The sequence below is a fragment of the Girardinichthys multiradiatus genome, chromosome 5 (genome assembly GCF_021462225.1).
Source record: "Girardinichthys multiradiatus isolate DD_20200921_A chromosome 5, DD_fGirMul_XY1, whole genome shotgun sequence".
Lineage (NCBI taxonomy): Eukaryota > Metazoa > Chordata > Actinopteri > Cyprinodontiformes > Goodeidae > Girardinichthys > Girardinichthys multiradiatus.
The window spans coordinates 52,845,096-52,859,316 of record NC_061798.1 but is presented as its reverse complement, the minus strand read 5'-3'; the positions used below and the strand labels follow the sequence as shown (position 1 = coordinate 52,859,316).

Sequence of the window (14,221 nt, the reverse complement as noted above, 5' to 3'; positions counted from 1 at the left end):
CTCTGTAGTCCTGAAAAACGAACAACTCCTTGCAGCAGAAAGAGCTCAAATGAAATATAAATGGAAAAAATAGGTTGTTTCCACATAATTCAGCACTGCAGTTTTTAGTTCACTAGTTCAATATTTTTTTCACTACACCTGTACAGTCATGGCCTTTAAGACACAAATGTTTATGTTCACATCTTTTCTACAGACTTTTTGTTTGCACTAAATGTACTATTAGGAAAATGATTTGCATTATACTGTTATGCTTTTTTATATTGTTTTAAGTTAAGCAGGATGGAGGTCTTTTCAATAGTGGTTTATTTATTTGTTTTTGTCTAGTAATTTTATTTTGCAAAAATAATCAATTATTTTATAAATTGCTGAATAATTATTTTTCCATGGATATTTGTATCAGTCAAAAACATGCATCGAATTAAACTTGGGTTCGAGTCCAATGTTTCCAAAGTCATTTCACACAAAGAAAAAGGGTGAAAAAAATCACCAGGTAGAGGTGCAGACAGTGGAGTTGGACGGCCCTACCAGGAGGTGTCCCTTATTTATTTATCAAGGAGTTGGCAACCCTAGCGGTGACTCGTCACACTTCTCTAACTCTGCCAGGAAAGGAATAAAGGTTTGTATTGTCAGACTGTCAATAGTACAGCAGCATTAAAGATGAACTGGTCCTGGTTTCGCAGTTCTTTGAAAATGATCCCAGCAACTCATGATCAGCTGATCCACCAAATCAATTGATGATGTGGATTGTTACAGTCAGCTGAGTCAACCAACGTAAACTCCACACGGAGACACAGATGTTCTTAGTTAACCGCACTAAAAGTAACAATGGTGTTTATAAAATCTAAGACCGTCAACATAGAGCGAGATGAACCTCACTCCAAAACATCCAAACTAACTCTTGAGCCTTTTATTTACCTCAAAATGAGCAGCTATTTGCCAAACTAAAACCCACTGATCCCACTGAACACAGGTACAATGTTCTAGGTACCATCTGTAGCCAACAGTGTCCTTCTTCACCTCTTGGGATGGAAATGTTTCTCTGAGTAGTTTTTGTGAATCAGGTTCTGGTCTGCTGTCACTTCTGGATCGTACTGATTCTTTGTTGTCCAGGTGTTGGATAATGCCATTGAGACTGAGAAGATGATCGAGAAGTATGAGTCGCTAGCTTCGGACCTGCTGGAGTGGATTGAACAGACCATCATCATCCTCAACAACAGAAAGTTTGCCAACTCCCTAGTAGGAGTCCAACAGCAGCTACAGGCCTTCAACACGTACCGAACTGTGGAGAAACCTCCCAAGTGAGAGCCACTTTCTTCATCTGTCCTCCATCCACATCCTCATGTCCTCTGTCACTTCTGTCCCCTGCCCTGTCCTCTTTTATCCGCTGTCCTCTATCCTCAGCTTCTCTTTCATATTTAAACCAGGTAAATCCACCTGTTTAGACATCTAATTCTATCTTTATTTCCCTCTCAGGTTCACCGAGAAGGGGAACCTGGAGGTTCTACTCTTCACCATCCAGAGTAAGATGAGGGCCAACAACCAGAAGGTCTACATGCCCCGCGAGGGAAAACTCATTTCAGACATTAACAAGGTGAGAGCTGTTCCTCTGCAGTCGTTTCAATTCTCTGAAATGTTTGCACCAAATTGGACAGACAGAGTTGGAGTATTTCCTCTGCTTCTCCCAACAGGCTTGGGAACGACTGGAGAAGGCAGAGCATGAGAGGGAACTGGCTCTAAGGACAGAGCTGATTCGTCAGGAAAAACTGGAACAGTTGGCCAGACGCTTTGACCGCAAGGCGGCAATGAGAGAGACCTGGCTCAGTGAAAACCAGAGGCTAGTGTCTCAGGTGAACTGAGTGGAAGTCTGCAGCAACTCACCTTTAATTCATGTGTCCTGCTTTCTTGAACTGCCCTCCTTTTTGTTTCCAGGACAACTTTGGCTTCGACCTCCAGGCTGTGGAGGCAGCCACCAAAAAGCATGAGGCTATCGAGACAGACATTGCAGCATATGAGGAACGTGTCCAGGCTGTGCTCGCTGTGGCGAAGGAGCTGGAAGTGGAGCGTTACCACGACATTAAACGCATCGCGGCAAGGAAGGACAACGTGATCCGACTCTGGGAGTACCTGCTGGAGCTGCTGAAGGCCCGGAGGCAGAGACTGGAGATGAACCTAGGCCTGCAAAGAGTCTTCCAGGAGATGCTCTACATCATGGACTGGATGGACGAGATGAAGGTAGGTTGAGGAACCCACCTTCTGCCAGAAACCAGGAATATAACTGGATCCCAGCTCTAACCACAGTTTCTTTTTCAGATGCTGCTGCTGTCTCAGGATTATGGGAAGCATCTGTTGGGCGTGGAAGACCTGCTACAGAAACACGCTCTGGTGGAAGCCGACATTGCCATACAGGCTGACAGAGTGAAGGCCGTCATTAACAACGCCAACCAGTACTCAGTGACTGACAGCGGTGAGCAGCATGCAGCTCTGTCCTCCTAGCTTTCCACACTCAACTGTTCTTCCCAGGAAACCATATCTAAGCATCATAGCTTCACAGTAACTTCAGCCTGTATGAAAAACCAAACCTATCTACCCAACTTTGCTTTATGGTCTGGTTAACTGTTTTTTGGTGAGCGCCACCCAGAGTAGAACAGTTACTCAAATGAAATCTTTAAGCGATCCTCATATAAGCTTAAAATATATTCCCGGTGAAAGCACTTTTGTCTCTTGTCCAGGCTACAAGCCCTGTGATCCTCAGATCATCCAGGACCGGGTGGCCCACCTGGAGTTTTGCTACCAAGAGCTGACACAGCTAGCTGCTGAGCGCCGCGCTCGTCTTGAAGAGTCTCGCCGACTGTGGAAGTTCTTCTGGGAGATGGCGGAGGAGGAAGGCTGGATCCGGGAGAAGGAGCAGATCTTGTCCTCCATGGAGCATGGTAAGGACCTCACTGGGGCGGTGCGACTCCTGAGCCAGCAGCGGGCCCTGGAGGATGAGATGAGCGGCCGGGCTGGACACCTGCAGCACACCATCGCTGAGGGCCAGGCCATGGTAGATGCCGGTCACTTTGGTGCCGCTAAGATCCAGGAGCGAATCTCAGACCTGCAAGCACAGTGGGTGGCGTTGGAGCAGCTTGCAGCAGCAAGAAAGAAGAGGCTGGACGAAGCTCTGGCCATGCACCAGTTCCAGGCCGATGCAGATGATGTGGATGCCTGGACACTGGACGCACTTCGCATCGTCTCCAGTGGAGAGACGGGCCATGATGAATTCTCCACACAGGCTCTTGTCAGGAAGCATAAGGATGCAGCAGCAGAGGTGGCCAGCTACCGTTCTGTAATCGACTCTTTGCACGAGCAGGTTGCTCTGCTGCCCAACGAGGAGGCGAAGTCAGAGGATGTGCAGGGCCGCTTGGTTGGTATCGAGGAGCGCTACAGGGAAGTGTCAGAGCTGACGAAGCTGAGGAAGCAGGCATTGCAGGATGCACTGGCTCTCTACAAAATGATGAGTGAGGCCAATGCCTGCGAGGTTTGGATAGATGAGAAAGAGCAGTGGTTGAACAGCATGGAGATTCCTGAAAAACTGGAGGACCTGGAGGTGATACAGCACAGGTAACAGCTCGTTGGCCACGTGTATCCTGGATCGCTGTCAGGTAGTACAGATCTGATGTGGATCTCTGATCTCTCTACAGGTTTGAGAATCTGGAGCCGGAGATGAACAATCAAGCTTCTCGTGTTGCTGTGGTGAACCAGATCTCCCGACAGCTGATTCACAGTGGCCATCCGAGCGAGAAGGACATCAGAGCTCAGCAAGATAAACTGAACAACAGGTACAGATGAACTGTTAGGAATGAAAGAACCTGACTGGTACAACACAGAATGTAGACCTGAATCTGGACACATCTTTAGACCCTGACTATCTCACCCTCTCTCTGTAGGTGGAGCCAGTTCAGGGACCTGGTGGACCAGAAGAAGGAGTCTCTGAACTCTGCTCTGGGTGTGCAGAACTATCACCTCGACTGCAATGAGACTAAGTCCTGGATCAAAGAAAAGACCAAACTAATTGAGTCCACCCAGGAACTAGGCAATGACCTCACCGGGGTCATGGCTCTGCAGAGGAAACTGACCGGCATGGAGCGAGACTTGGTGGCTATCGAAGACAAGCTGGGTGACTTGCGATCTGAAGCACAGAGGCTGGCAGAGGAACACCCTGACCAGGCCAAAGCCATCACAGACCAACTGGCTGAGATCAGCGCTGTCTGGGACGAAATGAAGAATACCCTGAAAACGCGAGAGGAGTCCTTGGGTGAAGCCAGGAAACTGCAGCAGTTCCTGCGTGAGCTTGATGACTTCCAGTCCTGGCTGTCACGCACTCAGACAGCCATCGCCTCCGAAGACATGCCCAACACACTGTCTGAGGCAGAGAAGCTGATGGCCCAACACGAAAGCATCAAAAATGAGATCCAAAACTATGAGGAAGACTACCAGAAGATGAGGGACATGGGGGAGATGGTGACTCAGGGCCAGATGGACGCGCAGTACATGTTCCTCCGGCAGAGGCTGCAGGCGCTTGACACCGGCTGGAGTGAGCTGCTGAAAATGTGGGAGAACCGTCAGAATCTGCTGTCCCAGTCTCATGCTTACCAGCTGTTTCTGAGGGACACCAAGCAGGCTGAAGCTTTCCTCAATAACCAAGTAAGCCCAAACCCCAGAACCAGGACCTGTGAACATTAAAAGTCTCAGTTGTTTCTGATCCTTGAAACAAAATGTTCTGATTCAGTTTTAAAAACCAGTCGCCAGTTCCTTAGAATTACTAAAGAACTTCTACAGCTGTTTCCTGACCTTGAGAGACTTTGATTCTGCTGATAATTTAGATATCCTATCTGCTCTCTAGATGATTGACCCTCGTGGTCTGGGTTATCTTCTGAACCAGCTCTTTTCCTCTCTGCAGGAGTACGTTCTGGCTCATACAGAGATGCCCACCACCCTGGAGGGCGCTGAGGCCGCAATCAAGAAGCAGGAGGACTTTATGACCACAATGGATGCCAACGAGGAGAAAATCAACAGTGTGGTGGAGGCAGGAAGGAGGCTGGCCAGTGATGGGAACATCAACGCTGATCGCATCGTCGAGAGGCTGGCCTCCATCGATGACAGGTAGCTTCTAGGCTAAATCCAGTTTAACGCACCCAACACAGCTTCCTGTTGCATCAGCAACTGGAGTACTCAATGATCAAGATCTTCATCATGAGGTCTGCAGAGGATGCTTCCCTTAATGTTCTAGATTGAAAAGCTTCTGTGATTTCTGAAAGCTTTTAGCTATAATCGTCCAAATGGAGCTTGTTAGTAGAGCTACCTGTTGTTTCTTGTTGTTTCAGGCATAAGAAGAACAGGGAGGCTGCGGTGGAGCTGATGATGAGACTGAAGGACAACCGCGATCTTCAGAGGTTCCTGCAAGACTGTCAGGAGGTCAGCTTTTTAGTGGCACATTTTAATTCAGCATTTCCAGAGAAATTGCTAATTATTTTTAAAGATGACATGTAACATCTGAGAACATCTGTCACAAAGGTTCCAGCTCCAAGTAGATAAATGTATGTTGTTTCTCCTTGCAGCTGTCTTTATGGATCAGTGAGAAGATGCTGACGGCCCAGGACATGACCTATGATGAGGCCAGGAACCTTCACAGCAAGTGGCTGAAGCACCAGGCATTCATGGCTGAGCTGCAGTCCAACAAGGAGTGGTTGGACAAGATTCAGAAGGTAATGAAGGTTGTTCTTGTAGGTGTGAAGCTCAAACCACTTGATGGTCAGGGCCTCAACCTTTTAGTTAAAAGGGCTTTTGGATTAAATGGTTGCATCTTATCGGTCATACCTTTGGCAACAACAGCCGCTCATGTTTTTATTCCCATGACGTGTTGGACCTTTAAAACTGTTCTGATGTGGAGCTTTTCTCAGTATTTCTCCTTGAAGTTTTAAGTCATTTTCTGTTGATTTCTGTAAAGAAATGTTCCACTAGAAGGATTCTTCCAATAGGAATATTACCATAGACAGTTTCACTGTCTCCTTTCACACATAATGGTCAAGGTAACACATTACCATAATAACAATTACCAGTAAAACCTGGTCCAATTTGTTTCCCAGTTCCCAGAATTTCTTGAATATCATTATTGAGGCAAATATGTCTAAATCTTGTGGTTCGTCTTAAATTTAGTTGTTCCTGAAGAACTCCATTATCTCTTTCTGCAGCGATTTGGGTTGAAAATGGTCTTGGAACACATGTCATCTTTTCTTGTTTTTGTCCTAACGTCAGGATGGGATGCTGCTGGTGTCAGAGAAGCCAGAGACAGAGGCTGTGGTGAAGGAGAAGCTGTCGTCGCTTCACACCTTATGGGAGAAACTGGAGTCCACCACACAGACCAAAGCTCAGTGTCTATTTGACGCCAACAAGGCTGAGCTGTTTACGCAGAGCTGTACCGATCTGGACAAGTGGCTGGGCAGCCTGGAGGGTCAGATCCAGTCCGACGACTACGGCAAAGACCTGACATCTGTCAACATCCTGCTGAAGAAACAGCAGGTAAAACTGCCTGATGTAACTCTGAGACTATTATCTCATTCTGAACCAAGTTTAGGGGTTGATGTCTGACTCCTGTTCAGATGTTAGAGAACCAGGTGGACGTGCGTCAGAGGGAGGTGGTGGAGTTGCAGAGCCAGGTGAAGGCCCTTGGTCAGGAGGTAAAGGACACAGATGAGGTGGACGGGCGGAGACAGGTGGTGGAGAAGAAGTTCCAGGAGCTGCTGGAGCCGCTGCGGCGTCGCAGGGACTTCCTGGTGGCATCCCGAGAAGTCCATCAGTTCAACCGGGACGTGGAGGATGAGATTGTATGTACACAAACTAACCCAGTACCCCCACACCCCAACACGATGTTCTGAATTTGGCATCGAGAGATTCTGACGCTTCCTGCAGAGGTTTAAAACGGACTCTGCTACTACCGTATGACAGTAACCTCCCCCCTCCACAAATGCAAGCACTGAAACTGATACCTCTCATATCCCAGGACAGTACCTGATTTCTAGTGGACCTGTAGACTCTCTATTCAAATATTTTGTCACTTGTATGTTTTCTTTCTGCAGCTGTGGGCTCAGGAAAGGATGCCTGTGGCTGCATCCACTGACCATGGACACAACCTGCAGACAGTCCAGCTGCTTATAAAGAAGAACCAGGTGACTTATTCCTCTTACGACCACAGAGGTTCTAGAGTTTTCTGATTGCTCCATAACCTCTCATGTCGATGTTGTGTCCTCAGACGCTGCAGAAGGAGATCCAGGGCCATCAGCCTCGCATCAATGACATCATGGAGCGCAACCAGAGCCTCCTGCAGGACAAGTCCCCTAACACTGACATGATCCGGCAGCGTCTGGCAGATCTGCAGCAGCTGTGGAAGCAGCTGATGAAGGAGGTGGAGCAGCGGCATGTCCGACTGCAGGAGGCCCATAAAGCTCAGCAGTACTACTTCGACGCAGCCGAAGCCGAGGCGTGGATGAGCGAACAGGAGCTCTATATGATGTCAGAGGAGAAAACCAAGGTGGGGGCTATGAACGTCTTGGTATTCATCCTGAATTCACGCGAGTCACATATAAACCATACTTTGTTCTGGTCAGGACGAGCAAAGTGCCGTCACCATGCTGAAGAAGCATCAGATCATGGAGCAGGCCGTGGAGGACTACGCAGAGACCGTCCACCAGCTGTCCAAGACCAGCCGAGGACTCGTAGCCGACGGACACCCTGAAAGGTTCTCAGCGTTGCTGCATCATATCACATTGTCTCCTGTTTTAGTCCTGCAAAATCAGTTCAAAAGCTCTAACAGCTGTTAGAGATCGATGTCATGGTTTTCAGGGTAAAACATGCACCTGAAAACAGATGAATATCCTGATGTGAGTTTTACTGGAGAGGAACTAGTTCTCAGCTGGGCTTTTATTGTGAAAAACCTGCATACCCTGACACCGCCACAGCAGCCCTATAACCCAGTTTCTTTGTCTATCTGTCAGTGAGCGGATCAGCATGCGGCAGTCTCAGGTAGACAAACTGTACGCCGGCCTCAAGGACCTGTCTGAAGAGAGGCGGGGCAAGCTGGACGAGAGGCTCCGCCTCTTCCAGCTCAACAGGGAGGTGGACGACTTAGAGCAGTGGATCGCCGAGCGGGAGGTGGTGGCTGGGTCACACGAGCTGGGTCAGGATTATGAACACGTCACGGTAAGTTACTGTGAGACTCTGATAGACCAGCTGTGGTCCTGGCGTTTGTGCCTGAGCTCTCCTGGACTGGAGACACCTCACCAGTAGGACTGACCTACAGTTTGTGGTTTTAGATGCTGCAAGAACGTTTTCGGGAGTTTGCGCGGGACACCGGAAATATCGGGCAGGAGCGAGTGGACGGCGTGAACCGGCTGGCGGATGAGCTGATCAACGCCGGACATGGTGACGCAGCCACGGTGGCGGAGTGGAAGGATGGACTGAACGAGGCCTGGGCGGACCTGCTGGAGCTTATCGACACGCGGACACAGATCCTTGCCGCCTCCTTCGAGCTTCACAAATTTTACCATGACGCCAAGGAGATCCTGGGACGCATCGCCGACAAGCAGAAGAAGCTGCCAGAGGAGGTCGGCCGGGACCAGAACACAGTGGAGATGCTGCAGAGGATGCACAACACCTTCGAACACGACATCCAGGCGCTGGGAACGCAGGTAAGACTGCTGCAAAATATCAGTGGAAGTATTTACAGTCAGAGCATCTCCTGATCACCTAGAGTTTGTTTTCAGTCAAGATGTTCTATGGATGTTTGGTTGAAATTAGATAAAAAATGAACAGGCAGCAGTTTAACGTCTGGTTTTTGTCTGAGTAATACTAACCTCTTTGTGACCTGCAGGTGAGGCAGCTTCAGGAGGACGCCTCGCGTCTGCAGTCAGCGTACGCCGGAGACAAAGCCGACGACATCCAGCGCAGAGAGAGCGAGGTGATGGAGGCTTGGAGGAGCCTGCTGGAGGCCTGTGATGGACGCCGGATCCGCCTCCTCGACACTGGAGACAAGTTCCGATTCTTCAGCATGGTCCGGGACCTGATGCTCTGGATGGACGACGTGATCCGGCTCATCGAGGCCCAGGAGAAACCCAGGTAGGCCCGCCTGCTGCAGCCCACCGTTTGTTAACAAGTGTCAGGAGTCAAACTGACGGAGATGTTTGTGGTTCTAGAGATGTTTCTTCCGTGGAACTGCTGATGAACAACCATCAGGGCATCAAGGCAGAGATCGATGCCCGCAACGACAGCTTCACAGCCTGCATCGAGCTGGGCAAGGCCCTGCTAGCCAGGAAGCACTTTGCTTCAGAAGAGGTGAGCTAAGGGAAGAACAGAGGAGGAACACGGAAAACATCAGGAGAATTAAGAGGAAGCACAGGAAAAAGAGAGGAAATAGAGAGAGAGCAGGTTTTTAGAGACAGAGAACAGAGAGAAGACAGATGGGGGGCACAGAGGGAACATGGGTAGCTTCCACAGTTTTATAAAATCTTGGCAGAATTGTTTTCATTTGGGTCAGCAATGGTTCTGGCCTAGGAACCTCCGTCTCTCTCTTTTACTGCCTGTGGAACCTGGTTGTTCTTGTTTCCTTCTGGGTTTGGGATGTTTGGACTTACCGGCGATCCCTGGCTGTGCCGATGATCCGTGTTCTGTGTTCCCTGTCGTTCAGATTAAGGAGAAGCTGCTGCAGCTCACAGATAAGAGGAAGGAGATGATCGATAAGTGGGAGGACCATTGGGAGTGGCTCCGCCTCAGTAAGACTGACTTCCTGTTTACTTCGTATACCAACCAATCAGGAGTTCCTAATGGTGGTCTAATCTTCCTTCTTTTCAGTCCTGGAGGTGCACCAGTTCTCTCGGGACGCGGGCGTGGCTGAAGCCTGGCTGTTGGGCCAGGAGCCATACCTGTCCAGCAGGGAGATGGGGCAAAGCGTGGACGAGGTGGAGAAGCTGATCAAGCGTCACGAGGCCTTCGAGAAGTCTGCCGCCACCTGGGAGGAGCGATTCTCCGCCCTGGAGAGGCTGACCACGGTGAGCAGGGGGGATGAGGAGGAGGGTGACAGCGGAGAGGGTTCTGAGGATGGTGACAATGAGGCTGACAGGGTTGTCCGGTTTTCCAGCTGGAGCTGCTGGAGGTCAGGAGGCAACAGGAAGAGGAGGAGAGGAGGAGGAAGCCTCCATCTCCAGAGCCAGCTGTGGTCAAGCAGGAGGAAGCTCAGCAGCAGAGGTGAAATTCCCAGAAGAACACACATGCATAAAATGACCAGGAAGGTGACCAGGAGGATCAGTTCTTTTAAGAACCTCATGGGGGTACCAAACACATGAGCGAGATAGAGAAGAGATCAGAGCTAGAGATGAAGAAGAAGTGGACCGTAGGAGCTCCTGTTCGGTTAAACTGAACCCATGATGATTAGAATCCATGATGTGAGGGATCGGAGGAATCCAGCTCAGGATATCTCCAAACTCCTAAGAAGTTAACAGTAAGGCAGGTTCAGACAATAGTATTCTGGGGTTCTGTAGGACCACTGGCTCTAAAAAGAGTGGGCTGGGTTACAGCTCTATGTGGGTTCATCCAGGAGGAAGCAAAGCTGAAGGTTTCAAAAGAACGTAACTGGAGGGAAGTTCCTTCCTGGTTTTATCCCATAATGACAAATGTTCCTCATTTAGTTTTATAGAACCTTTTTTAAACATAAGGAGCTGAGCAAAGCTTTCTGAATCAGATAAACTGGACACAACAACTTGGTTCTGATGAACACAGACTTCTTCTGTTTCTACCACAGCTTCAGTTTTGCTACACCTCCTATGGTGTTGGAGAAACATGTGCAGCTGGGTCAGAAAATATCCTTGCAGAACTAAAAGATTCAGGAGCTCAGTGATGAACCCAGTCCTGTTTGGACCTACATAGATCAGCCATAAAGAAGCTTATTTTTCCCTTTGTAGATGTGCACATGGTTCTGGACCTTAGGCGTTCCAGCTGCTGCACTTATGGGTCTGTCAGTGCAGATAAACTGTTGGACCATAAAAAAATAGAATAAAAACCCGGTGACAGAACCAAACAAAACCGTGTGAACTGATCTGTAGCTACACACACATAGAGTTTATCACACTGATCTCTGTTGTCAGTTTGGAGCTCCAGAAGCTTCTTCTGTCTCCTCAGGTTCTGAACTGGGTGTTTGTGCTCCTGGGTCAGCTGGATGCTGATGAGAACTAGAAGCAGGTTAGAGGCGTTCCTCCTAAGATATGTCAGCTTACAAAATAAACCTGCTAGATGTTCTCCTGCCCTGCAGGTGCTGACCATCGGAACCATCATTCAACATAACCGGGTCACAGGAAGCCGGACTTTCCTGACCCAGTAATCCTTTTGATGCGTTTTTCCACAATCACATTTTTAGTTTGAGGGTTTTCTCAGATTTTCCCACAACGTGTTCAGCTTAGAGATTGATGATGGTTCTGACATGGATAAATATTCAGAACCTTTTGGATTTAACCTTCACGGTCTACTGGAGGACCTACAGTTTTCTGACCAATCAGAGAGCAAAGAGACACTCTCAGTCACTCCCAGTAAGGCCAGACTAGGCCGGGCCAGACTAGGCCAGGCCAGACTAGGCCAGGCCAGACTAGGCCGGGCCAGTCTAGGCCGGGCCAGACTAGGCCGGGCCAGACTAGGCCGGGCCAGACAAGGCCGGGCCAGACTAGGCCGGGCCGGGCCGGGCCAGGCAAGTTTATTTACAGCACATTTCAGTAGCAAGACAATTTAAGAGCTGTTCATTATGGAAGCAAATCGTTACCATATTTCAAATGAAAAACATTAAATGCTTTTTCATTTGAAATATGGTAACGATTTGCTTCCATAGTTCATGAACAAAAGAGAAAGAGACATAATAGGTAAAGTGGCATTAAGGGATTAATAATAGTTAACATACACAAATAATTAAAGAGAATAAAAATGAATAATTGAAATAATAAGATGACAATAAAAAAGATAAAAAATGAAAATTAATTATAAAATAATTGATAGGAAAATGAAAGGAAAGTTGGACTGAAAACTTTAATAATGTTTAGATGGCCCAGTCAAAGGCCACTCTAAACAAATAAGTTTTTAATCTTGATTTAAAGGAATTTAGGGTTTCAGCTTTTCCAGTTTTCTGGGAGTTTATTCCAGATTAGTGGAGAAGTAAAAGCTGCTTCTCCATGTTTGGTTCTGGTTCTGGTTCTGGTTCTGGTTCTGGTTCTGCAGAGTAGATTTGAGCCAGAAGACCTGAGAGGTCTGGATGGTTGATCCACTGACAACAAGTCTGTAATGTATTTTGGTGCTAAGCCATTCAGTGATTTATAGACTGTAGATTTCAGCTTTGGATGGTTCTGGAGAAACTGAGCCTGAGGGTTCTGTTTAACCTGGTAGGATACAGTGTGAGGAAACCATCTGCTGTTCTTTCCATCACCCAGCAGCTTCTGCTTCCTGATGCTACTGATGGAGTCAGAGACATGTTCCTGACAGTGTTCCTGGATAAAACATGGCTGTGGTGGCAGGTCAGGGAGGTGTCAGGGTCAGTGAAGCAGAGCATCAATAATCAGACAATATCAGAAATAATCACCTCAGTCACAGAAGATCCACCCATGAGGACTATACCAACATCTGCAGAGAACTAACCCCTGTTACCATGGTGAAGCGTCCTCATGTTGTTCCTTATTGTTCAGAAACTTTCTGTGTTTCACTTGCAGCGCCGCCACTCAGAATGGACTGCCATCGGATCAGGACCAGGACTCTCCTCAGGTCAGTTCTACCCCTCTTTATTGCTCCTTCTCAGCTCTGTCTGAAGGGGGCGCTGTATTCTGAAACCATTACACACAAACAAAGTAGATCTTCAAAAGAAGAGCCCAGACTTTCAGCCAGAGAACATTGGCTGAAAGCTAATGATGAGACAGAACATGGTACCGGTACCATAAAACCATTGTTCAGTGCATTTCAGAACACAAATAAAACCAAGACTAAAAATAATCAGCATCTTTTATTCTGGATTTAGTTTCTGTTTCAACTTAAAGAAAAAAGAAAAATCTGTGATAAAACAATAATAATAATTAATTAGATTTATTTTCATTTACTGTCATGAACTAAACACAGATTCAGATTAATAATGAGTTTTTCTCCCCCAGCATCGTGTTGATGTTTAAATCCTGTTATCATTTCTGTTTAAACGTGTAAATATGTTGTCCGGTTACATAATATGTAATAAAGTTCTCACTTCTGGTTCTGATGTGTTTTCCATCCTGTGACGATGTTTAAATAATGCTGACCCAATGTTTTGCCACACTGGACTTTAAAGTTGATCATTGTTGCTGTTTCTCAGTGATTTATTGTTTTATTGTGATGATTTTATAGTTTGACTCTGGTCAGCTGGAAATAAATCATTTAAAACAATGTTCTAGAGCTTTAAGAAGAGTTCAGGCCAGAAGTGACAGCACATTTTTGTTGCAGTCAATAAATGATAATCAGGTATAATTAATCATTCGATACAACAATGAAATCATTTCAAAATGACTTTCTGAATACCGCTGTGTGGACTAGAGAATAAAATAGATTGAAATCCTTTTGGGGCTGTTTTGGGATTAAATCTGTTGAGTTCTAGTGAGGAAACCTGCTGCATGGTGTCACATATCTGCTGCTGGTTGAAAGCAGCAAGCTTCTGATGCACCACAGATGTTTCTAAGAAGGAGGTGGCTGTCGTTGCCTGATCAAAAAACTGCAATCTAGCCTTCAATTCTGGTTTAAAGGTGATTTAAATTTGCATCAAGAGGAGGCTGTGCTAAGATACAGCTAAGTGTGCAGAGAGTCCAACCAGATGAAGTTCTAATCCACATGTATCTGGTATTATCTACAAGGCCTTTACTTGAGATTAAAATCTCTTTCCAAGACGGACCTGGCAAGATGGCAGCAGAGTTACAATGAAACAAAATCCATTCATACGCGGAATAACATGTCTGATCAAGGTACCAACTCAGAAAAAAATCAAGAAATGAAACTGTTTCTTTACGGGTCCTTTAAGATTGCCTTGAATTCACCAACAGTCACCAGCTCTACCAGACTTCCTGGAGGTCACTCCAGGCAGAGGAGTCAACATATTTAGAAGCTGTCCTGCCTGGCTCAGTTTTGACTCTGGGACCAGTCCAGTGAT

General features: G+C 47.2%; 1 protein-coding gene across 3 annotated transcripts in view; it reads left to right on the top strand.

The window, feature by feature from the left end:
• The window catches only part of LOC124868219 (spectrin beta chain, non-erythrocytic 1-like), a 46,770-nt gene that overhangs the window by 24,038 nt on the left and 8,511 nt on the right, over window positions 1-14,221 (top strand). For all 3 annotated transcript variants that reach the window (XM_047365189.1, XM_047365191.1, XM_047365190.1), the window contains 24 exons: window positions 1,111-1,298; window positions 1,474-1,591; window positions 1,689-1,847; window positions 1,930-2,232; window positions 2,311-2,464; window positions 2,730-3,600; window positions 3,681-3,818; window positions 3,927-4,683; window positions 4,940-5,142; window positions 5,364-5,454; window positions 5,598-5,744; window positions 6,295-6,558; window positions 6,639-6,863; window positions 7,116-7,205; window positions 7,289-7,567; window positions 7,644-7,774; window positions 8,031-8,235; window positions 8,349-8,723; window positions 8,906-9,150; window positions 9,228-9,366; window positions 9,719-9,803; window positions 9,883-10,079; window positions 10,169-10,275; window positions 12,771-12,822. In XM_047365189.1, the coding sequence (XP_047221145.1) occupies window positions 1,111-1,298; window positions 1,474-1,591; window positions 1,689-1,847; window positions 1,930-2,232; window positions 2,311-2,464; window positions 2,730-3,600; window positions 3,681-3,818; window positions 3,927-4,683; window positions 4,940-5,142; window positions 5,364-5,454; window positions 5,598-5,744; window positions 6,295-6,558; window positions 6,639-6,863; window positions 7,116-7,205; window positions 7,289-7,567; window positions 7,644-7,774; window positions 8,031-8,235; window positions 8,349-8,723; window positions 8,906-9,150; window positions 9,228-9,366; window positions 9,719-9,803; window positions 9,883-10,079; window positions 10,169-10,275; window positions 12,771-12,822 (5,523 nt within the window). The remainder of the gene's footprint in view (window positions 1-1,110; window positions 1,299-1,473; window positions 1,592-1,688; window positions 1,848-1,929; window positions 2,233-2,310; window positions 2,465-2,729; window positions 3,601-3,680; window positions 3,819-3,926; window positions 4,684-4,939; window positions 5,143-5,363; window positions 5,455-5,597; window positions 5,745-6,294; window positions 6,559-6,638; window positions 6,864-7,115; window positions 7,206-7,288; window positions 7,568-7,643; window positions 7,775-8,030; window positions 8,236-8,348; window positions 8,724-8,905; window positions 9,151-9,227; window positions 9,367-9,718; window positions 9,804-9,882; window positions 10,080-10,168; window positions 10,276-12,770; window positions 12,823-14,221) is intronic.